This window comes from Xiphophorus couchianus, chromosome 15 (assembly GCF_001444195.1).
Source record: "Xiphophorus couchianus chromosome 15, X_couchianus-1.0, whole genome shotgun sequence".
NCBI classification, from domain to species: Eukaryota; Metazoa; Chordata; class Actinopteri; order Cyprinodontiformes; family Poeciliidae; genus Xiphophorus; species Xiphophorus couchianus.
In genome coordinates, this window is record NC_040242.1 from 21,808,697 (window position 1) to 21,827,378 (window position 18,682).

Below are 18,682 nucleotides of genomic sequence, written 5' to 3' on the forward strand. Positions count from 1 at the left end.
TCAGTCTTATGCTGCGTTCCAGTTGTACACGGAACTGGGAAATTTCGTCTTCCCAGTCAGAAAAATCAACTGGAACAGCTTCTGAAGTCAGATTTTCCAGCAACTCCGACTACCCAAAGTTATGACTTGCAAGGCCGACTTTGTGCGTCAATATGGCTGAAATGAGTCCTTCAGTTTCTCCGTTTAGTGATTTGAACCTCTCTCTTCCTGCTGTGTGACTGAGCCAACAGAGTCCTGTGGTGAGCGGCATCTAGCTCTGCGTGTGTTTGTGTTTAGACAAAGTCTGTGTGTTTGCACATAGAAAAGAAGAGGTTTAATTAGACAGACCCATAAGAACATGTAATTAACTCCAGCAATTATCAGCCACTGGATATTAGTAAAGTCAGCAGACTGCTGTTTTTGCATGCAGCACCAGACTGAACTCTGAACAGAAATCTAAATCTAATCACTCAGACCTGCAGATTTTCCAGCCTTGGTAAAGCAGACAGTGATCTGAAGATTACCAACTTTACATTACACAGATCACATATGGCAGCTCCCTCCAAACACCACCGAGGCTGTTTAAGAGCTGTAAGAAAATACACACACACACACACACCCAACCAAGGTAATTACCTCACACACATGCATACACACTGATTCAGGTTAGATTTGGAACAAAATAAACTGAGTGAAAAATTAGCATTCTGCCTTTCCCTGCTGTTCCAACTAAACAGATTATTATAGCTTTATGAAAATGGGAAGGACCCTTAAAATAAAACATCCTGATAGATAGCAAAGGAATGGCAATATAATTAACTTTTTTATATATATTAATAGCTAGTTACAATACTATTACTCTATCCAGCAGATTTTAACCACAACAAAAATACCAAAAGTTGATTTAATCATGAATTGGATTGCGATGAATCACAAAATAAAAAAAGACCATTTGCTGAAAGAACGTACTCCGTAATTAAGCTAAAACTCTTGCGTTTACGACTTAAATTTTTTTGTCTGTAAATATGTTCTAACATCTCAAGTGGTACAGTATTAACTTAACCTGTTTTAAATTCTAGAATAAAGAAATTTACATTTCTTTTTAAGCACCTTTTGCTGTAACACTTTATTTGACGGGTTGTGAATAATACTGTCATGACACCGTCATAAACATAACACCTATCATGAACATGAGTAAGAGTATGAATATTTATCCTGTTGACATAAAGTGTCAATCGTGACACTTTTTTTTTTTTTTTTTCTCCGAAGAGTTTTTTTGTGGCGCTAGTGGCTCGTATTTTTTTCTACAGTAGGCAGACAGGAAGGAGGGTGAGGAGAGGGGGGAAGACATGCGGCAAAGGTCGTCGGGACCGGGAGTCGAACCCGCGACGTCCACGTCGAGGACTAAGGCCTCCAAACGTGGGGCGTGCTAACCCCGTGCACCACCACAGCACGCCCCTATCATGACACTTTTAATGCAAAGTTGACATTATTCAAAATGTCTTTACGACAAGTTGACATTAACCAAGAAATCAAGATCTGACATAAATTAGTTGTAAAAGTATTACTGATTAAACCTTAGCTTTAATAACATAAAGCTACATAATTTTTAAAGTTTAAAAAGTTTAAAGTCCTCCTGCAGGAGAGGTTTGTATGAGCGTACTGTACTTCTTCATTGGGTAACTGTTGGGTGGTCTTCTCATTATGGGGACTGGATGATGGTTATGATGGCATTAAAAATGATTCTAATAACTCTAGCTGACTTGTCCCGTTTGTCCCTTTGTCCTTTCACCTTCTTTTAACCTGCAGGACTTTGAAAGGTGTGTCTCTGTCCTCAGTACTAATACCTGTCCACTAACAGAGTAGTAGCATCCTGTCGGCTTTTAGCCTCGATTCAGAAGGCAGAAGAAGACTTGAGTTTAGCTCTTTGCTTCATTCCCCCCTTCTCTTTTTTTTCCTCCCTTTCTTCCTTTTCTTCCTCCTGCCCTGCTGTGTTTCCCTCCTGTGTGCTGGACGGCTGCTTCCTTCCTTCCTTCCATCCTTCTTTCCTTCCTCCTGTCTCGTCTTGACCCTGATATTCATTTGGCCTGGGTGGGGTGTGTGTGTGTTCAGCCTTTGAAAGCACACTCTACACCCCCACGGCTCAGGAGTACGGCCGGACCTCGTCCACGCCCGTATCTCCGTCCACTTTCCCGGCTCCCGGCGCGTCCTCGGCCTCCTCCGCCGCTGCCGCCCCTCCAACCCCGCCCCTCAGACAGTCGGCGTCCCGCTTCGCCACCTCGCTAGGCTCCGCCTTCCACCCCGTCCTGCCTCACTACGCCACAGTTCCCAGGCGGCAGCCAGCCTTCCCTCAAGCCCTGCCTCCTGCCCCGGCGCCTGCCCCCACTCCTCCCACCCCGCCCAAGTCCGTGGTGTGGTCGGCGTGTAACTTCACCCCGTTGCCGCCCTCGCCCCCCGTCATGATCAGCAGTCCCCCAGGGAAGGCTACGGGGCCACGGCCGCTCATCCCGTTGGTGGCTCAGTCGCCCCTCAGCCAGAAGCCCCCGTCACCTTCACCCAACGGCCCCCCCATGTTCCCCGCACCCTCACCCGTCACTATCCCCCACAGCCAAACCCCCCTAGGAATCGCCTGCCCCACTCCGCCCCCTCCTCCGACCCCTCCCCCTCTCCCCCCATCGTCTTCGTTCGTCTCGTCTCCCCCCTCCTCATCCCAGGCTCCTGGTCTGCCCTCTCCCTCCACAGCGCCCCCTGCTGCTGCAGCTGCTGCCACTTGTGTCTCTGCTGAGCACCTCTCCCTCCCCGTGGGTCTGGGCCTGGCAGGGCCTCTGGAACCGGACGCAGCTCAGTGGGGCCCCTGCTGTCAGCCCCAGCCCCAGGGTAAGGCTTCCAGTCTGGTTTCTGCTCTCTCTCCTCTCCTTTTCTCTTCCTCCCTTTGTCTCTTGCTGCCTCTGGCTCACACACTAACAGGGAACTGTGTCTCACTTCAAGAGCAGGAGCTATGCCTGTTCTTGACTATTCATACCACTTGGATTTTTCCACATTTTGTTTCATTGCCACCATAATGTCTGTTTGTTGGGAAGATCGATGAGGTAGTGAACAATTTTGAGGTGATTAAATAAACATACAAGTTGTCAAAATCATTCTAGGAATAAAACTCTTAAGGTGTGTGGCATTTGTTTGTATTCAGCTCCTTTTGTTCTCAGACTTGTAAATAAAACCCAGTAGAACCGACTGCCTTCAAAACTCATCTAATCAGGGCTGGACGATAAATCAATAACACTATATGTCGCGATAGACATGTGATCAATATCAATAGAGACATCAGATAGATTGTTCACCATATAGAATTTTGACTGAACTCTGATCCAGAACTGCACAGCATTCTGGGGGATGTAGGCAGAGCAAAGGCTTTAGCCAATCAACCTCTCACAACAAGTTCAGCCAAGTTGGTGGCATCAACTTACTCACTCACTCTTTGGTTACCTAGCAACAACCCAGTGAGTAGCATGCGCAGCAGCAGTTTCAAGTTTTGCCACCATGCCTCATGACTGCTGAAAAACAATAACATGGAGTGAAAACGAGATCAAACAGGAAAGGTCACGTCACAAGAATTTCAGATATTAATATCTGAAATTCTTTATTTCAGATAAACAAAAAGATGTAAAATTGTTTTGTTTTAAATTTAAAACAAAAAACTAATGAATAATTATCAATATCAGCTGATATGAATCACTAATATTGTGTTCTGTTATCAGCCATATCGCCCAGCTTGATACTGGGGTGGAGGTCTACCTTCCAGACACTCTAAACATCTAACCAAAGCCTTCATTGAACTTTTTAGATCAAACATGTCCATGTGTTAAAATGATCCAGTCAAAGTCCAGATGTAGATCAAATTAAGAATCTGTGGTAAAATGTAAAAATTGATGTTTACAGACAGTTTAAGATTTTATGCAAAGAGGAATTGAGAAAAAAACATCAGTCTCTAAATGTGAAAAACTGGCAGAGACCCCAAACATCTTGCTGCTGGAAGTGTAGAAACACCTTGTGTTGTTTTAGGCTGATAAATATAAATCCATGCCACACTTTTCAGATTTGTATGTTCAAAACCGTACATCATATTCCTTCTACTCTCTCACAAAAATAAAATCAGAAGAACACTGGAGTTTATGTGATAAAATGTGGAAAGTCTTTGGTATAATAAATACCTTTGCAAAGCACCACACAAGGATTTATCACTTTAATACAGTGAAAGTTAAAAACCTGTAAAGTCTTCTCTGTACTGTAGACACTGTTGCTGCATCCCATCCTAACATGTGTGCTTGCTGCTGACGAACCAGGCTTGACTGAATATAAAATGTCTTGTTTAGCTTTGCATGTTTGACGCATCGTAATATGTTCCAGCAGATCACTGACTGGAGGTTGTGGAAAGCCAACATCTTTCTCTATTAATTACTCTCTTTTTTTATCACTTCATTCCTCATTAGTGTCCCACCACAGAGCTGCTTCTGTGATTTGACATTTCACCGACCCTGGTTGGGTTCTTCTGTGTGTCAGTGTGCAGTCAGTAACTAATCATTCACTCACTGAGCATCTGGGTTCTAATCAGACTGTCTGTAAATACAATTGATTCATAGCTAAATCAGCGTTTTAATCTTCACAGTTTAATTATGAAAGACAGAATGCTGAATTCATTCTTAATCTGGCTCATTAAATGAACTGGTTTAATTAGGTATGAAATAAATCAGAGATTTAATGCTAACTTATACACCAGCTCAGCAGTGGTCCTCTTACCTCCATCCTCTGTCCTCTCACACATCAGAGGATGTTTTCCCAGTTCCAGTTGGTGTCGAGGCCGATGGCTCTGATTGGCTGGGAAACTGTGGACTGCTGGATTTGCATTGATCACAGTTCAACACGGTCACATTCCATCCGAGTTTATTGATCAGATGATCTGCTCTTATCATAATTTGTAACATCTTTCTTTTTTTTAAAAGTGAAATCATTGTTTTGGTCGTAATGCATCTCTATGGTTGTGTATGTGTTTCTGTGTTAATGTGTATTCTGTCAAATGTTCTGTTTAATGTTGGCTGCTTTTTTGGCCTGTTTTATTAAAACACAAAATTCTAATGAGACTTTTCATGCATTTTGTTCTTGTTTCTATAAATAACTAAAAGCAACAGGAAACATGTCATGTTTTATGCTGCTCACTAACACGCATGCTGTTTGCTTTGATATGACAAATAGCATCATTTTCTAGTATGTGCATTGATGTCGTGTTAATTGTGAATATTACAGTTTCAACACAATTATGCCTGCACTTTTTTTAACATGAATTTGTACTGATGGGTAATAATAGAGGATGAACAGTCATGGTAATAAAATACTTTAAAAATAACACGGTCTTTAGCTCTTGCAACTTTGGAGCAAAAACAACAAAATCCTGTGCATATGAAAAATTTTGACTGAGTAATAATACAGACAAGTTATATAGATTGACACACAGGTGGATATTTGACAGACGTTATTTCTGTTAATTATGGCCATTCATCACTTAAAGCTAATGGAAAGTAGAATTATAATGCTGTAGCAGACCAAAACTTTAACAGAAATGTGGGCTTAATGAAAAGAATGTTTAATACCTGCTTTAAGTTTATTTCCAAAAGATACTTTTAATCAAACGAGGCTCGTTGGGATGTATGTCCTAATTTACTGAACATACATTCCAAGTGTAATTGCACTTCTGAGAGTTATGTTTTCAAATGATATGCCAGCTGTAATATGTAATACAGTTGTATTGCTGCAGTGTTTGGATGCAGATAAAGAATCTGAGAAGTGAAATGGGATCGACTGGTTTTGTAAATAGTTAGCCTGACTATTTAGCACTAGCACTTCCAAATCCAATTGAATTGAAAGCTTGTGTTGTCATTGCACTCATACTGCAATGATTCATATTTTATCACAAAGGATGGTTGTGACTTGTCCTTTGTGATGATGTGAACTGGCTTTTGAGTTGCTCATGTAACACGCTTAAGATGATAGCTGTTGTTTTTACACCAAAGTTCTAATGTCCAACAGAACTGGAACACACCATGAATCAATATTTTTGCCTAAAAGTGTCATTATTTTTGTTCAAACTAAGCCAGATGCAGGAGAGATCAGAATCAATTGTTTCTGCCCAAAACGTCTAAAACTGATTTTACTTGAGTTTTTTTCCCAAAAAATTGGGGAAGTGAAATCATTTAAAACTGCCATGCATGTAGTTGCACAACTCCGGTGTTGGCCAATTAATTCCATTAAATTCTATCTGTATTATATTGCTACATCAATCAATGTATGTAGAGCAAATTATAGCGACTGAAACTTAGTGGATTCTTCTTTGACTCATTTCTCTACTCTACATTTTAACTTTGTGTTTTGGAAATAAAAACTTATAGCTGATATGTCATATTCTGTTATTGTCCTCAAGTTCATCTCAAACATATTAGTACACCTTGCAGATTTGTATTGCTTTTATTCAGCTTAGAACTTTGTTCCAGATAGGAAAGAAAGCTGCAGTCGTTCAAATGATGGTAGCATGATATCAAAACAGTATTGATAAATAAAAAAACACATTTACATTTTGTGTGTCAAAAATTTTTGGTATTCACTTTTCAATAATCTATGGAAGAATCTTTGCATCCATCAAGCTCTTATATTTGCTGGTCAGTTTTTGCAGGTTTTCGCTGCTATTTTAAGTTTCTCTGTAATAAACTCCAAGTCTCTGAGGTTAGAAACTCTCCTTACCATCACCCTAATCTTTAACTCACTCCACTTAGTGGGTGCAGCTTATGTTCAGGTGCACCTAATAGTCTGGAAGTAATGGTACTCTACCAGAGGTATGAATGATTTTAGTTTGTAAATCTTCCCCTGACAAACTCAATGTTGGAGATTATTCCAACACTACTTCCTCTCTGCGGTTGGCATTGAGGTCAGGGGTCAATGGTCAGGGCTCTGTGTGGAACATCCTCACTATTCTCAACTTTCTGCATTGTTCACTGCCTTGTGCTCATTGTTGTTCTTTAACTTTCCCATATTTCTCAATTTTGAATATGAAAATGAATCATGAAATTCGAGGCTGATTAAATGAAAAAGGAACAATTTATAGATTTATGAATTACTCCTAGAAACGTCAGTGATTATGAAGGTGAATATATTTTTCGGTTGACTGTCTGTCCTCCATTGTAACTAAACACACAATCCACTGAGATGTAGGCGTTTTAATGGAAACAACTCTTTATTGAATGGTGATGGTTTAGATTGTGTAACACAGAAAAGCCGTTTGGATCAAATGTAAATTTGATTAAATTTGGTCTTTAAAGTTGTGAAATCAGATGATCTACTGAAGTCAACGGTACGGCGTTACTCTGTCTATAATTACAACAGCTTGAAACTCATTTTCTTTCTTTCTGTCTCCTGTCTCCACCCCTGCCCCCATCCATCATCACCTCCGTCTAGCAGATGTGACTCAGACCCCGGTGCTGACCACCCCCACCCCTCCCCCACCTCCGCCCCTGCCACCCGGCTCCACTGTGACCTCGGCACCCGCCACCCCCACCACCCCGGCCGGCCACCCTCCTCCTCCACCGCCGCCTCCTCCTCTCCCTCCCACCCTGACCCCAGGCGGGACACCACCTCCTCCACCAGGGGCCCCGCCGCCGCCCCCGGCTCCGCCCCTTCCTGCGGGACTCTTCTCTCCCACGGAGGACCGCCCCCTTTCGGGCCTGGCTGCTGCCCTCGCTGGAGCCAAGCTGCGCAAAGTGCCAAGGGTGAGCAGCCGACTAGAACCTCCTGATGTCACTAGCTGCATCTCCATTCATCATATAATGCCGCAAATTGGAATTCTGAAAATAAATTTGCTTAGCATTTTGATTTAAAAAAATTAGTTTTTCAATAAGATTTTGCATTATTATAAGGTGAGGGGGGTTTTCACAACAGTAATTTGCAAAACTGCAATGGAAAAATTTTTTTTCCTGCCACACGAGTCATGTGATCAACAGCCGGATGTTTTTACTAGTGGAAAAGACGACGAAGACAACAGGAAGTGGGAGGAGGAGTTATGTTTTTTGATGACTTTCCACGTGAACAAACTTATTCTCGTGTGATTTTGATCAAATCTTATTTAATGGAAACTCCACTATTACAAAATTGTGTTTTTGTTTTTTTTTTTGTTTTGTTTTTTTACATTAGTGGAATATAGACAAGGTTTTGTGAATATTAGTAATGGAAATGTAGCTGTTATATTTGGAACCTAATGCTGAATCTCACCTGATCACTACCCATCTAAGTGTTCACACAGTATTCATGCATGGTCTCTCTCTCTCTCTCATACACACACACTCACAGGCCCACCCCCACACACACACACGGCCACCATCTGTCCCAGCCCATCCTCATCTCAGGCTCAGAACATTGACAGCGCCTGCCAAACACTCCATGGCTGCTTATGTGCAACATGACAAAACACACAAATCAACCATAAATTTGAAAAGACACATCTTGTCCTGAAATGTTAAATCACCAATAAGCTTTCTTTATTATTATTATTTCTCCGCCCCCATCCCACAGAGTGACGATGCAGGGGCGGCTCTGGCAGCTGCCCTGTCAGGGGCCGCCGGGGCCAAAACTGAGGCCAAAGGCAACGGGCCTCTGCCAGGAGGAGGAGGGCTTATGGAGGAGATGAGCGCCTTACTGGCCAGGAGGTAGATTGCTGAATTCAGTCTGTTTGAAGCTCCTAGTTCCAATAACCAGATCTAACTTAAAATGGCAGCACTCTTTAGAACATCAGGGCTGCACCATATTAGAAATCCTCACACAGGCGGTAATTATGGTAAATATTGTGATATTTGTCCACTTTCTTCTTCCCTTTTTTCCTTCGCTCTGATCATTATCGTTTTGAACGTCTTTGTGTTGCCATGCTGCCATTAGACTCAGTATAACTGGCTACTTATGGCATTAGCTTGTAAAATGCAAGTTATAACACTTAGAATATTAGCCATCAGTTATTGTGATGGTGATAAATAGTGCAGCCCTAACTTAGATGTATTTTTTATTACTATTATTGTAAAATGCTGGTGGAGTCCTGGAGAGAATGGCTGATTTAAACAGTTATCTCTGTTTTAACATTATTTATGGCTAACATCTCTGGGATCTATGTCCTGCAGGAGAAGAATTGCAGAGAAGGGCTCCTCACCTGAACCTGACCAGAGATCAGTAAGTTGGACGTAATAATTTTTTGATATGTTATCACAAATCAGTTTTTTTTTCTCACATCTGAGTCACACAAAAGCTCCTCTGTAACCCGTGGTTTCCTCAGTGAGGCCAAGCTCCACATTCTTTCCATTCTTGTCTGAATTACCTCTCAGTCACGCAGTGCTTCATCTGTTTGATGAAGCCAAGAATGTGAACAGCAAACCGATGTCCAAAATCTGCCCAAATATTTAAAATTCAATGATGACTGTAAAACTTTATTAGTTTCCTTTTTCCTCATAGAGCAGACTACCTGCATCATCTTTCACAGATCTTGAAAACATGAATGCATGCCTTAGCTATAGATAATCACAAACCATTCTCTGGGTGAAATATTTACAACTCAACAGGTATTCTAAAAACAATGTTTCCTTTATTATTTAAACTGCTTTATTATTCCTACTGACATTCAATTTCCCAAACATATTTGAAATTCCTGTATCTCTTTTATTGAAGACTTTGAACTTCATGAGGTTCTTAATGAAACATCAAATGACAAAATCCTGTTTAAATATGAAATTTCTTAGATTTTTTTTTTCTGCCCATCAGGAGGAGGGTGAGATCAACACAACCCCCAAAGTGTCCGCCTGTAGCACACCAGGTAAGAGTCGGAGGACGGCTGGTCACCCAGGGCTTCAGCTCAGCTGTAGGTCCAGATAATTGACCTTAGTACTTTCTTCTGAGGGATTTTCACTGATCAGTCTTGTCATTTCAGTTGTTTGTCAAGCTTTGAGTTTTTCATATGTACATATTTGCATATTTGTCTGCTGATAGCAATCATTAATTATTCATATTAGGAGCAGATTTTGCTCCAATGCTAAATAATAGTTGCTTCAGACTGTTAGACAGGCTTCAGCAGCCTTCATTGGATGCTGTGATATTTTAGTATCAACTAAACAGTTCTCTCTTCCACGACAAATTAGGGCCAAAGAAATAGATTTTTTTAATATAATCTCACGCTGCAAGAATAGGGTCATAATGTTTGCAGAATAAATATGCAATATCACGAGAAGACAGCTTTAAAATTACAGAAAAACCAGCTGGTCATTTCCATGTGGTTGTTTCTTTGAGCTAGATAGTCGCTTGCACAACCATTTCAAAGTCCTGCTGCTGATCATTTTATTCAGATGTGTTAAAAGATTAAGGTTTTCTAAAACCGATAACAAAGAATAACTGATGAGATGTTTCAGCATTCTTCATTTGAATGTTTTATTATTTTTAATAATTAAATAATTATCATAAAATTACTGCGTTATTCTGGTAATATTATTACGTCATTCTCTTATTATTATGGCTTTTATTATGACTGCATTCTCGTCAGTTTTTATATATTTTACTTTTAAATTCCCTTTGGGATCAATAAAGTGTCTTTGAATTGAATTGGTACTCTTCTCTATGTCCAACCTGGAGAATTCTAAATTCTTACCTTAGCGCTGAGATTTTCTAAAGGTCAGTATTTTCTAAAGCAGCATGTTTTATGCAGACACAAGCTGAAAGCTCCAAAGGATACAACAGAAAGTGTTGCTCTCTGACAGCCTGAATAAACACACATGCACACGCAAGCACACATTTACATGACGTATAAAAACATTTTATGTCTAAATAGCTTTTTACATCTCTGTACTTTCTATGACTAACTTTAAATCTTCTTCACTCAGTAGCAGCATACAACACGAAGATTGTTTTTGTTTGTACAGCTTGGTAGTGTTGCACAAACAATGCAACAATGTATAATGCATTGACTGATTACAAAAAGATGACATTTCTCAGTTTCTGATGAGTTGGTCTACAATTGTCCCCTTTGAGCCACCATCTGATTTCTCAGTCTGTCTCCAGCATCCTCCTTATATAATGGTTTGATATGTTTTAATGACAGTAAGCTGAAAATCAGTAAGAGAAGCTTGGTTTCTATTATTTTGTGTGTTTTTCTTGCTGTCCAGACATGCCCAGGAAGCCATGGGAACGGACAAACACCATGAATGGTAGCAAATCTCCAGTGATTGGAAGGTACAGTCCCAGCCCTCTCCTCAGAAGAGCCTCTGATCACCTCACTTCGTCTTTTTATACACGATTCAGTTTAAAGTGCATTTTATTTCACTACTTGACTCAGACGCTTTGAAAACCTTAGCAAAAATGTAGAAAGCTTTCAATCGAACTTAAGAAAGCTTTTAGCATCAGCTAGCTTTAGCATGATGCACTTCCTGGGCCGTTCCGTGCTGCCTAACATCACTAAAGCTTGCGTTGCCTCTTTGTCCACAGTAGGTGTTCATCACACACTGTTATGTTGTGACAACCTCAGAAGTGTGTGAGTGAGAATGAAAAGTATAGCAGAACGTTTCTCTGCCGACAACGTTGTTTCTTTATCTAACCTGGGAATTCAAGGCAAAAATCTTAACATGGGCTCAGAGACATTACTATAATAAACAAATAATTTTTTTCAAAGAAAAAAATAATCATTTCCATTGTGACTCTCTGTTATCATACTAGGCAATAGTCATCACAAAGAAAACTAAAGAGAAGGGACAAGATGGGTCATAATAAAACTGGCAGATTAGGATTCCTAAAGAGTAGACTGATGTTGTAAAAAAGAAAAAAAACAGTTTGTAGTTTTTAGAAGGCTCTGATTGGTTGTTTCGAACAGAAAGCTGTGCTTTAATTCAGACAGCAGTAATAGCTTAGGGCAGAGGAGACTGACCTTTTCACAGATTATCTGTCTCATATTAAACTGTCACACATAGTGACAGTTTTAACAAATATGTGAAAAACATGTTTTATAGACGCTCCATACTGCGTCTTTAAGGGTTGTTTGATCAGAACTTATAACTGAAACATCAACAGAACAATGATTCCAAATATAGCAACAGATCTACACCAAGACAAGATGATAATCAATGTATTGTAATACTAAAAAGTCCAAAATTCTGTCATGTTACCCAAACAAAACTAACTAAAGGCTGTGGGACAATATTCCCCAAACAATGTGAAAGGTCAGAAAAGGTCATAAAGTGGATGTCTTTCAAATAATCTTTTAGAAGATGGGTCTAAACATTTTTGTTAAACAGTGATTGAAGTGAAAGGTGAGATTGCTGCTTATCCAAGTTTATATTTGACTGATTTCATGTCTTAATGAGAACCAGGTCTTTGTTCGGCTCAAAACTAATCAGAAAATCGCTGCCTTATTATATAGTTAGTTTAGAGCAGCCTAACAGGAGTTTGCAGGTGTAACAAACCTAAACTCTAGTGGGTCTATTGAAGAAGCCTCATCAAACTGGGATCCTGAGCTATAAGAAGTAAAGTGTGTGTCTCTGCTGCTCACACAGACGAGAGTCTCCGTGGAGAAATCCCATGGCAGCAGATTCCTCCTACAGGTAGAGAGACGACTCACGCCTCTTAGGAGTTTTACCAAATCTTTTCTTCCAGTCAAACTCTTTCTTTTAATCCAAGTTTGCTGTGATGGACGTGATCATTTTCTTTTTTTTCTTTACAATGAAGAGCAGCTTGGTGCCTGGGAGAATGTCTGGGAGAAACTGTGTGTCTGTGTGTGTCTTTTTTTTAAATCTACCAGCCTGCATGGGTCGGGGGGGTCAGCTTTGTGTGGCTTTTCCTAATGATGTAATTCAAACATCATCTGGACATTGTGTTTACATGCTGTTGAGCCTGTTTCCATCCAAACTTTTTTAGTTCCAAGACAGGGAACTCTATATGTGTGCGTCACACACTGTGCTCCCTCCCTATCATTAAAGCGTGTCCGCCCAGTGCAGCGTAGACTTGGCCTACTATTATCTTTGTAGAGCCAGAGCAAATACTGCCGGCGTTCACAGATAAGGCTGAGTGTGTGAGGGTATGTACGAGACGGGACACCAGATGGGTGGTCTGGATTCCTGCTTGACTTCTTTAAAATGAAACTATTGAGAGCAGAATGCTAAAACAAAATGTGCAGCCAATTTCTTTTCATAAAATGACTGGAAGTCTGCAAACTTTCTCACATACTGACAGTATTTCCTCTTAGTGTTGAAGTTGTAAGTTATGGAGCTCTGCGTGTGTTTGGCTCTCACCTTCACCCATAAGAAGGACGAACATTGTTTCTGTGTTTCCAGGTTCTTAATGAGCTGCCGCTCAGCTCATTTCCTTTTCTTTCACGTCTCCCTCCTGTCACACTTCCTCTCTTCGAGCCGATTGGCTGTTCTCTGAGAGCGCAGAGAGCCGGCACAGGATCGGCTTAATTACCGACGTCCTGTTTGCTTTTTCTGTGCTCAATTGAACAAATTTAATCTTTAGCCAGTAATTTGTGAGGGGGGAGAAACATATTTTATTCAGTAAGTGTTCTGGTTGCTAAGGTACTGACTGATCCTATATAGACCAATTGAAAGTACATATACAACATTTTACCTTTTTCATTTCTTAAAACACTTTTTTCGCATCCTGAAAACACAAAGTACTACAAAGTTAAAGTCCCAAAAAAATCACCAATCAGATGTAAAAGCAGCCAATTACACCTTTATGGACAGTTTTAACAGATTACACACTGATAAAGATATTTGCAGGTCAATTAAGGAAAAGACCTTTTCGATAACTTTAGGTGGACACTCTTCAAGAAGAGTTTTTACTTTACAGACTAGCTATAGTTAAAGAAGAATTTTTATATGTTTTGGTGCAGAATTATGACGCATGCCTAAAAGTCGGATAAAATGCAACAATCGGATATGTATCCGATTTAGTACCAGATACGGAAGTGACATGAATCAGATTTTTTTTTAAAGTGAAAAGATCACAATTGAGCCGTTCAGACTGCCAAGAAAATGCAGTATGTGGGGGCACATGCTGTGGTGGCGCAGGGGTCAGCACAACCCACATGTGGAGGGCCATATTACTCTAATTACCCACTTTTCTGTCAATTCACTATGAAATAAAGGCCACAAGAGCCAATAAAACATTTAAAAAAGAAAGAAAATGCGGGATTTGGGTTGCAGAAGGGCAAAAAAAGTCTGATTTGGGTCACATTTACCTGCTGTGTGAACTGAGGCCTAATTAGCAGAATCCATCTGGGTTTCAGTCATTGTCAGTATAAATGCAGCTGCTCTGTGAAAGCCTCACAGGGTTGCCAAAGAACAAAACATGAAGACCAAGGAACACAGCAGACAGGTCAGAGAGAACGCTGTGGAGAAGTTTATGCAGAATTAGCTGATAAAACATCCCAGTCATCTAACTAATCACTGTTCACTCAAGTAGTATGGCTCAACTCTAAATCAACTAAGATTTTACCATCCACCTAAATTGGAAAAACTTGTAGATTTAAAGCTACAACATGAAGCATGTTGAAGGTATTCTGGTTGAATTAGATTAAACTACATCTCCTGATCCACATGCTTTCAGGAAGGGTCACATTTAAACCACACAGGCATTATGAGGAGAAAATAACAGACCACCGTTTCTTTACTGACATGAAATTTCATTTAAAGTTGCTAAAATAGCTTTGAAGGTCTAAGTTTATGACAGGCTGATGGCATCGGGGTTTAAATTCAGTGTGTGCTTTCATGCATGTCTACCCTGTCCCTGTGTGTGTGTGTGTGTGTGCGTGTGTGTGCGTGCTTCAAGTAGGCTTTCTCTGGTAATTCCATTGCAATAATTGGGTGAATTCTTCAGCATCTTTCCTTTTTTAAATGATAAATGGTCATGTTTCCATATGCTGAAACACAACTGTTGGTTTTGATGCTTCTCTCATGGTTGCATGTTTTTCCCAAAACACAGATTATCTACTCAGTCATTTCAAAGGAAACATTCCTGTTTTTAAAGCTACAAGTTTTTGTATATACACACTGAGACTCAGTTTAGATGTAGTTTGCCATCTGTAGAACATGTTAGTTTTTCTATTTTACTGGGTTTTTTAAAAAGCATTATCGTTAGCATGTTTCTGGTGACATCACATAAAACCATAAGGTCACTAGTCTTTGGACATCCTTTGGTATCCACCTGTTTTTAATCAAATTCCTACTTCGGAGGTGTTTACTTGTATTTGGTACGGCTGCAGCAAAACATTTGAGCCTTAAATGAGAACATTCCAGGGATTCCAGAACCAGCTGGCTACAGTCAGACACATGAAGAGGTCTGTGAAGAGGAACAGGGCAGGTTTTAAGCAATACAAGTCGCTTTTCATCCATAACTTCATGCTAATGCCAGCTGATCGGCTCCAATCTTGTGATGTCATCAAGAATAATAGGCCACACCCAAAGCAGGATTGGCTTTTTTTTTTCTTTTTCTTTTGCTGTTTACTTGTCAAATCTACTGATTGTGAAACCCTCATTTGTTACACAGACATGTTTTCAGTACATGAAAAGCATGACAGAGGTCATGTTGTCTTCCTATTGGTCCTACATTGATCTTTACTCTAAGCTTCATGGGCTTTTGTTGTTTCACAGACCCAAATCCACCCCGACACCTACTGCATCCTTAAGTGCCAATGGTGTGCCAACAGAATCTGTTGATTATGACAGGTTGAAACAGGTAAGAAACCATTTTAAAAAGCCTTAAAATGTTTAGAAGGCTTGACCAAATCAGAGTTTTTGTTTCTCTAATTCAATATGTATGACGTGAAACATATATTGTTGTTTTGATAAAATTTCTAAACATATAGGCTGACAGAAATGTCACAAAGTAATTCACTATCTTAAAGGGAACATTTGGATTATTTAAAAGTGAAGTTGTGTGAATGCATTAGCATCAGTTTCTAACTTCAGTTAAACGTTCAAATGAATTTTTATGTCTTAATTATTGTACTTGTTGATTTCTTTTAATGTTTTACTTGGATTTCAGCTGAATTCATGTTGGTGCTTTCAGATCTGATTAGCAGATCATTTTACCAGTGATCATATCTATCACTGTCTGACTGCTTGAGCTGTGTTTTTACCATGAATCTTTGCTTATACTTTTACTATAAATCTATATGTATTCTTCTCAGGTACAGGTTACTCTCTAAATTCATTAATGCAGCTTTGTGAGCCACAGATACAAACATTTTCAGTTTTGGTAGGTTTAATTAGCTAACATCTGAGTTTAGCAGAGGATCACTGTGACTAGCTTCTTCAAAGTCTTCACTACAAACTCCCTGTGATGTCAGAGAACTTCACTTAAAAACATGCAGACTCTCCCTTTAAAGGGGCAGTATTATGGTAAAATTGACTACAATTGACTTTTTTGAGCTTTACATCATTTTATGTTTTCTCATTAAAAGCATACCTGGAATGTTGCATTGTTTTGAGAAATCCTGTAATCACCATGGCAAACATTCAGCTGTGCAAAACATCTGGTTGGCCCTAGCCCCGCCTTCGAGGAGGAGGCTCCTCCTCAGAGCTTCAGTTTCCACTTGGCTCCATCAGACTAGCCAGCAGCAATTAGCAAACACCTGGTGGGACTGAACTCATTATAGGAGCTAATTCTCAGTGCATTGCTGGTAAAACAGTTGTTAAAGGATTAATAGAGGAGCCATGTTGTGATGACGTCCTGAAGGCGGAGTTTCAGAAAGAGCAGGAGTTTTTTAAAGAGACAGAGGCCCAATTTCAAGTTAAATTGCAAAGTAAAATTTCTTTTAAATGATATTTGACATATATAGTATATTTATAACAACTGGAATTATTGATTGTGCTTTATCATGGCACTATGTAGCTGGAAAACACATAATACTGCTCATTTTAAACTATCCATCACAAACGTTTTTACTCTCCTTGGTTTGGTTTGCATTTTGTAATTGCTAATGAAGCAGTTCTATGAAGTTGGACTTGTTGTCATGGAGTTAGTGTTGTGGTGGGTGGGAGGGGCAGCTCCTCCCTCTCTGAAGGAGTCTGTTAGATAAGAGTCCTGCCTATCTGTCACCAGAGTGAGCCTGGCAGAGTGACACTCAGCTCAGTGCCCGGCCACACTCATTGCTGTGGTCAGTTCGTCATTCAGTGAGCTGCTGAGTCGCCCCATACGATCTCTAACACCTGCTTATGTGTTGGTGTTAATAAGTTAGTCTTTGGGCCTAATCTGATCAGGATTCTCAGTGCAGGGATTAGCTTCCTGTTATCAGGGAGCAGGACCTAACTACAACCTCTGACCTCTAGCACCATGGGACTGGAAACAGGAGCTGCTCAAAACATTCAGACTGTGAAACATGTGAACTCTGCAAACATTTCAGTATTTTAAGAAAATGTTACTTTTTTTATGTCTTTTTGTAGGACATTCTCGATGAGATGAGAAAGGAGCTGTCAAAACTAAAAGAAGAGCTTATTGATGGTAACTATCACCAGAATCTGATAGCAGGTTTTCAGATTGTCACTTTCTTCTGTTCTTCCTGCCTCATATGTTCATAAGTATTCTTTTTTTAAACACCTGTTGGAGACAGGAAGTAAAATAACGTAAGTGCCCTCATTTCAGAAACAGTCATATGTTGACATCAGTGTTAGTGTACTATGTTGTCTCATCACTATAAAACTGAAAATAGGATTAATGTTGAGGGTTTGTGACACATCAGTCAGGGTGCAGCACTTCTCATTGTCTTGTAGAAAGCTTAAATCCGCAGAGTCAGAAATCAGCTAAAAAACCTGATTTTTTTGTTGTTTTATGCACTTTTCTAGTTGTTTCGACTTTAAGTAATGTACACTAAAACCTCTTCCATACAGTCACACACATTCACACACACAAATAAACAGATCAGAAGCATTTAAAAAGCATTTCAGAAAAGCACAAACCCTGTTACTGTATTTCAATGACTTTTATTTACAGCTCTGGGAAAAAAAATGATCAGTTTCTCTGACTTCACTTTTTATAGGGATATGTTTGAGTAAAATGAACACTATTCTTTTATTCTATTAACTACTGACATGTCTCTGAAATTTCAAGCAAAATTTTTTTATTTATTTATTTGCAGAAAATGAGGAATGCTCAAAATAACAAAAAAGCTGCTGTGCTTTCAGACCTCAAATGATGCAAAGAAAACAAATTGATATTCAATTAAAAACAACAACACTAATGTTTCAACTCAGGAAGATTCCAGAAATCAATATTTGGTGGAGGAACCAGGAGGTTTTCAGTGGGGCTCAGTGCAGCGGGCTCTTCATTTTTTCCAGACTGCATATTTTTATATTTCAATAAATTGTAGTTGTTATAGTAAACAAGTATTTGTTAATAACCCACCTGGTTAAATAAAGGTTAAATAAAAACTGGTAGTATGATTTCCCAATGCTCTCATTCAGGTTTTTTTTTTCTTTTTTACCATAATAGTTTTTCTAAGTTGGGTAAGAACAGGTAATTACCAATGCAGAGTACTAATTTGATAAGAGATATAAAAATATGCTCTTCTGACAGATAACTTGTTAAAAATGCATAAATTGACTCACAATCACTCTCCTTCATGTTTCTTCAAGTCAACATCTAAAAATCC

At 39.6% G+C, this 18,682-nt stretch overlaps 1 protein-coding gene across 7 annotated transcripts in view; it reads left to right on the plus strand.

Annotated features, from left to right (window-relative positions):
* The window catches only part of enah (ENAH actin regulator), a 128,433-nt gene that overhangs the window by 105,325 nt on the left and 4,426 nt on the right, over positions 1-18,682 (plus strand). For 3 of the 7 annotated variants that reach the window (XM_028040014.1, XM_028040013.1, XM_028040012.1), the window contains exons 6-14: positions 2,722-2,856; positions 7,480-7,787; positions 8,587-8,720; positions 9,183-9,231; positions 9,817-9,868; positions 11,208-11,274; positions 12,588-12,635; positions 15,684-15,768; positions 17,478-17,535. In XM_028040014.1, the coding sequence (XP_027895815.1) occupies positions 2,722-2,856; positions 7,480-7,787; positions 8,587-8,720; positions 9,183-9,231; positions 9,817-9,868; positions 11,208-11,274; positions 12,588-12,635; positions 15,684-15,768; positions 17,478-17,535 (936 nt within the window). Of the gene's footprint in view, positions 1-2,091; positions 2,857-7,479; positions 7,788-8,586; positions 8,721-9,182; positions 9,232-9,816; positions 9,869-11,207; positions 11,275-12,587; positions 12,636-15,683; positions 15,769-17,477; positions 17,536-18,682 lie in introns of all 7 variants that reach the window. The other 4 variants (XM_028040010.1, XM_028040015.1, XM_028040011.1 and 1 more) reach the window with 4 other exon arrangements.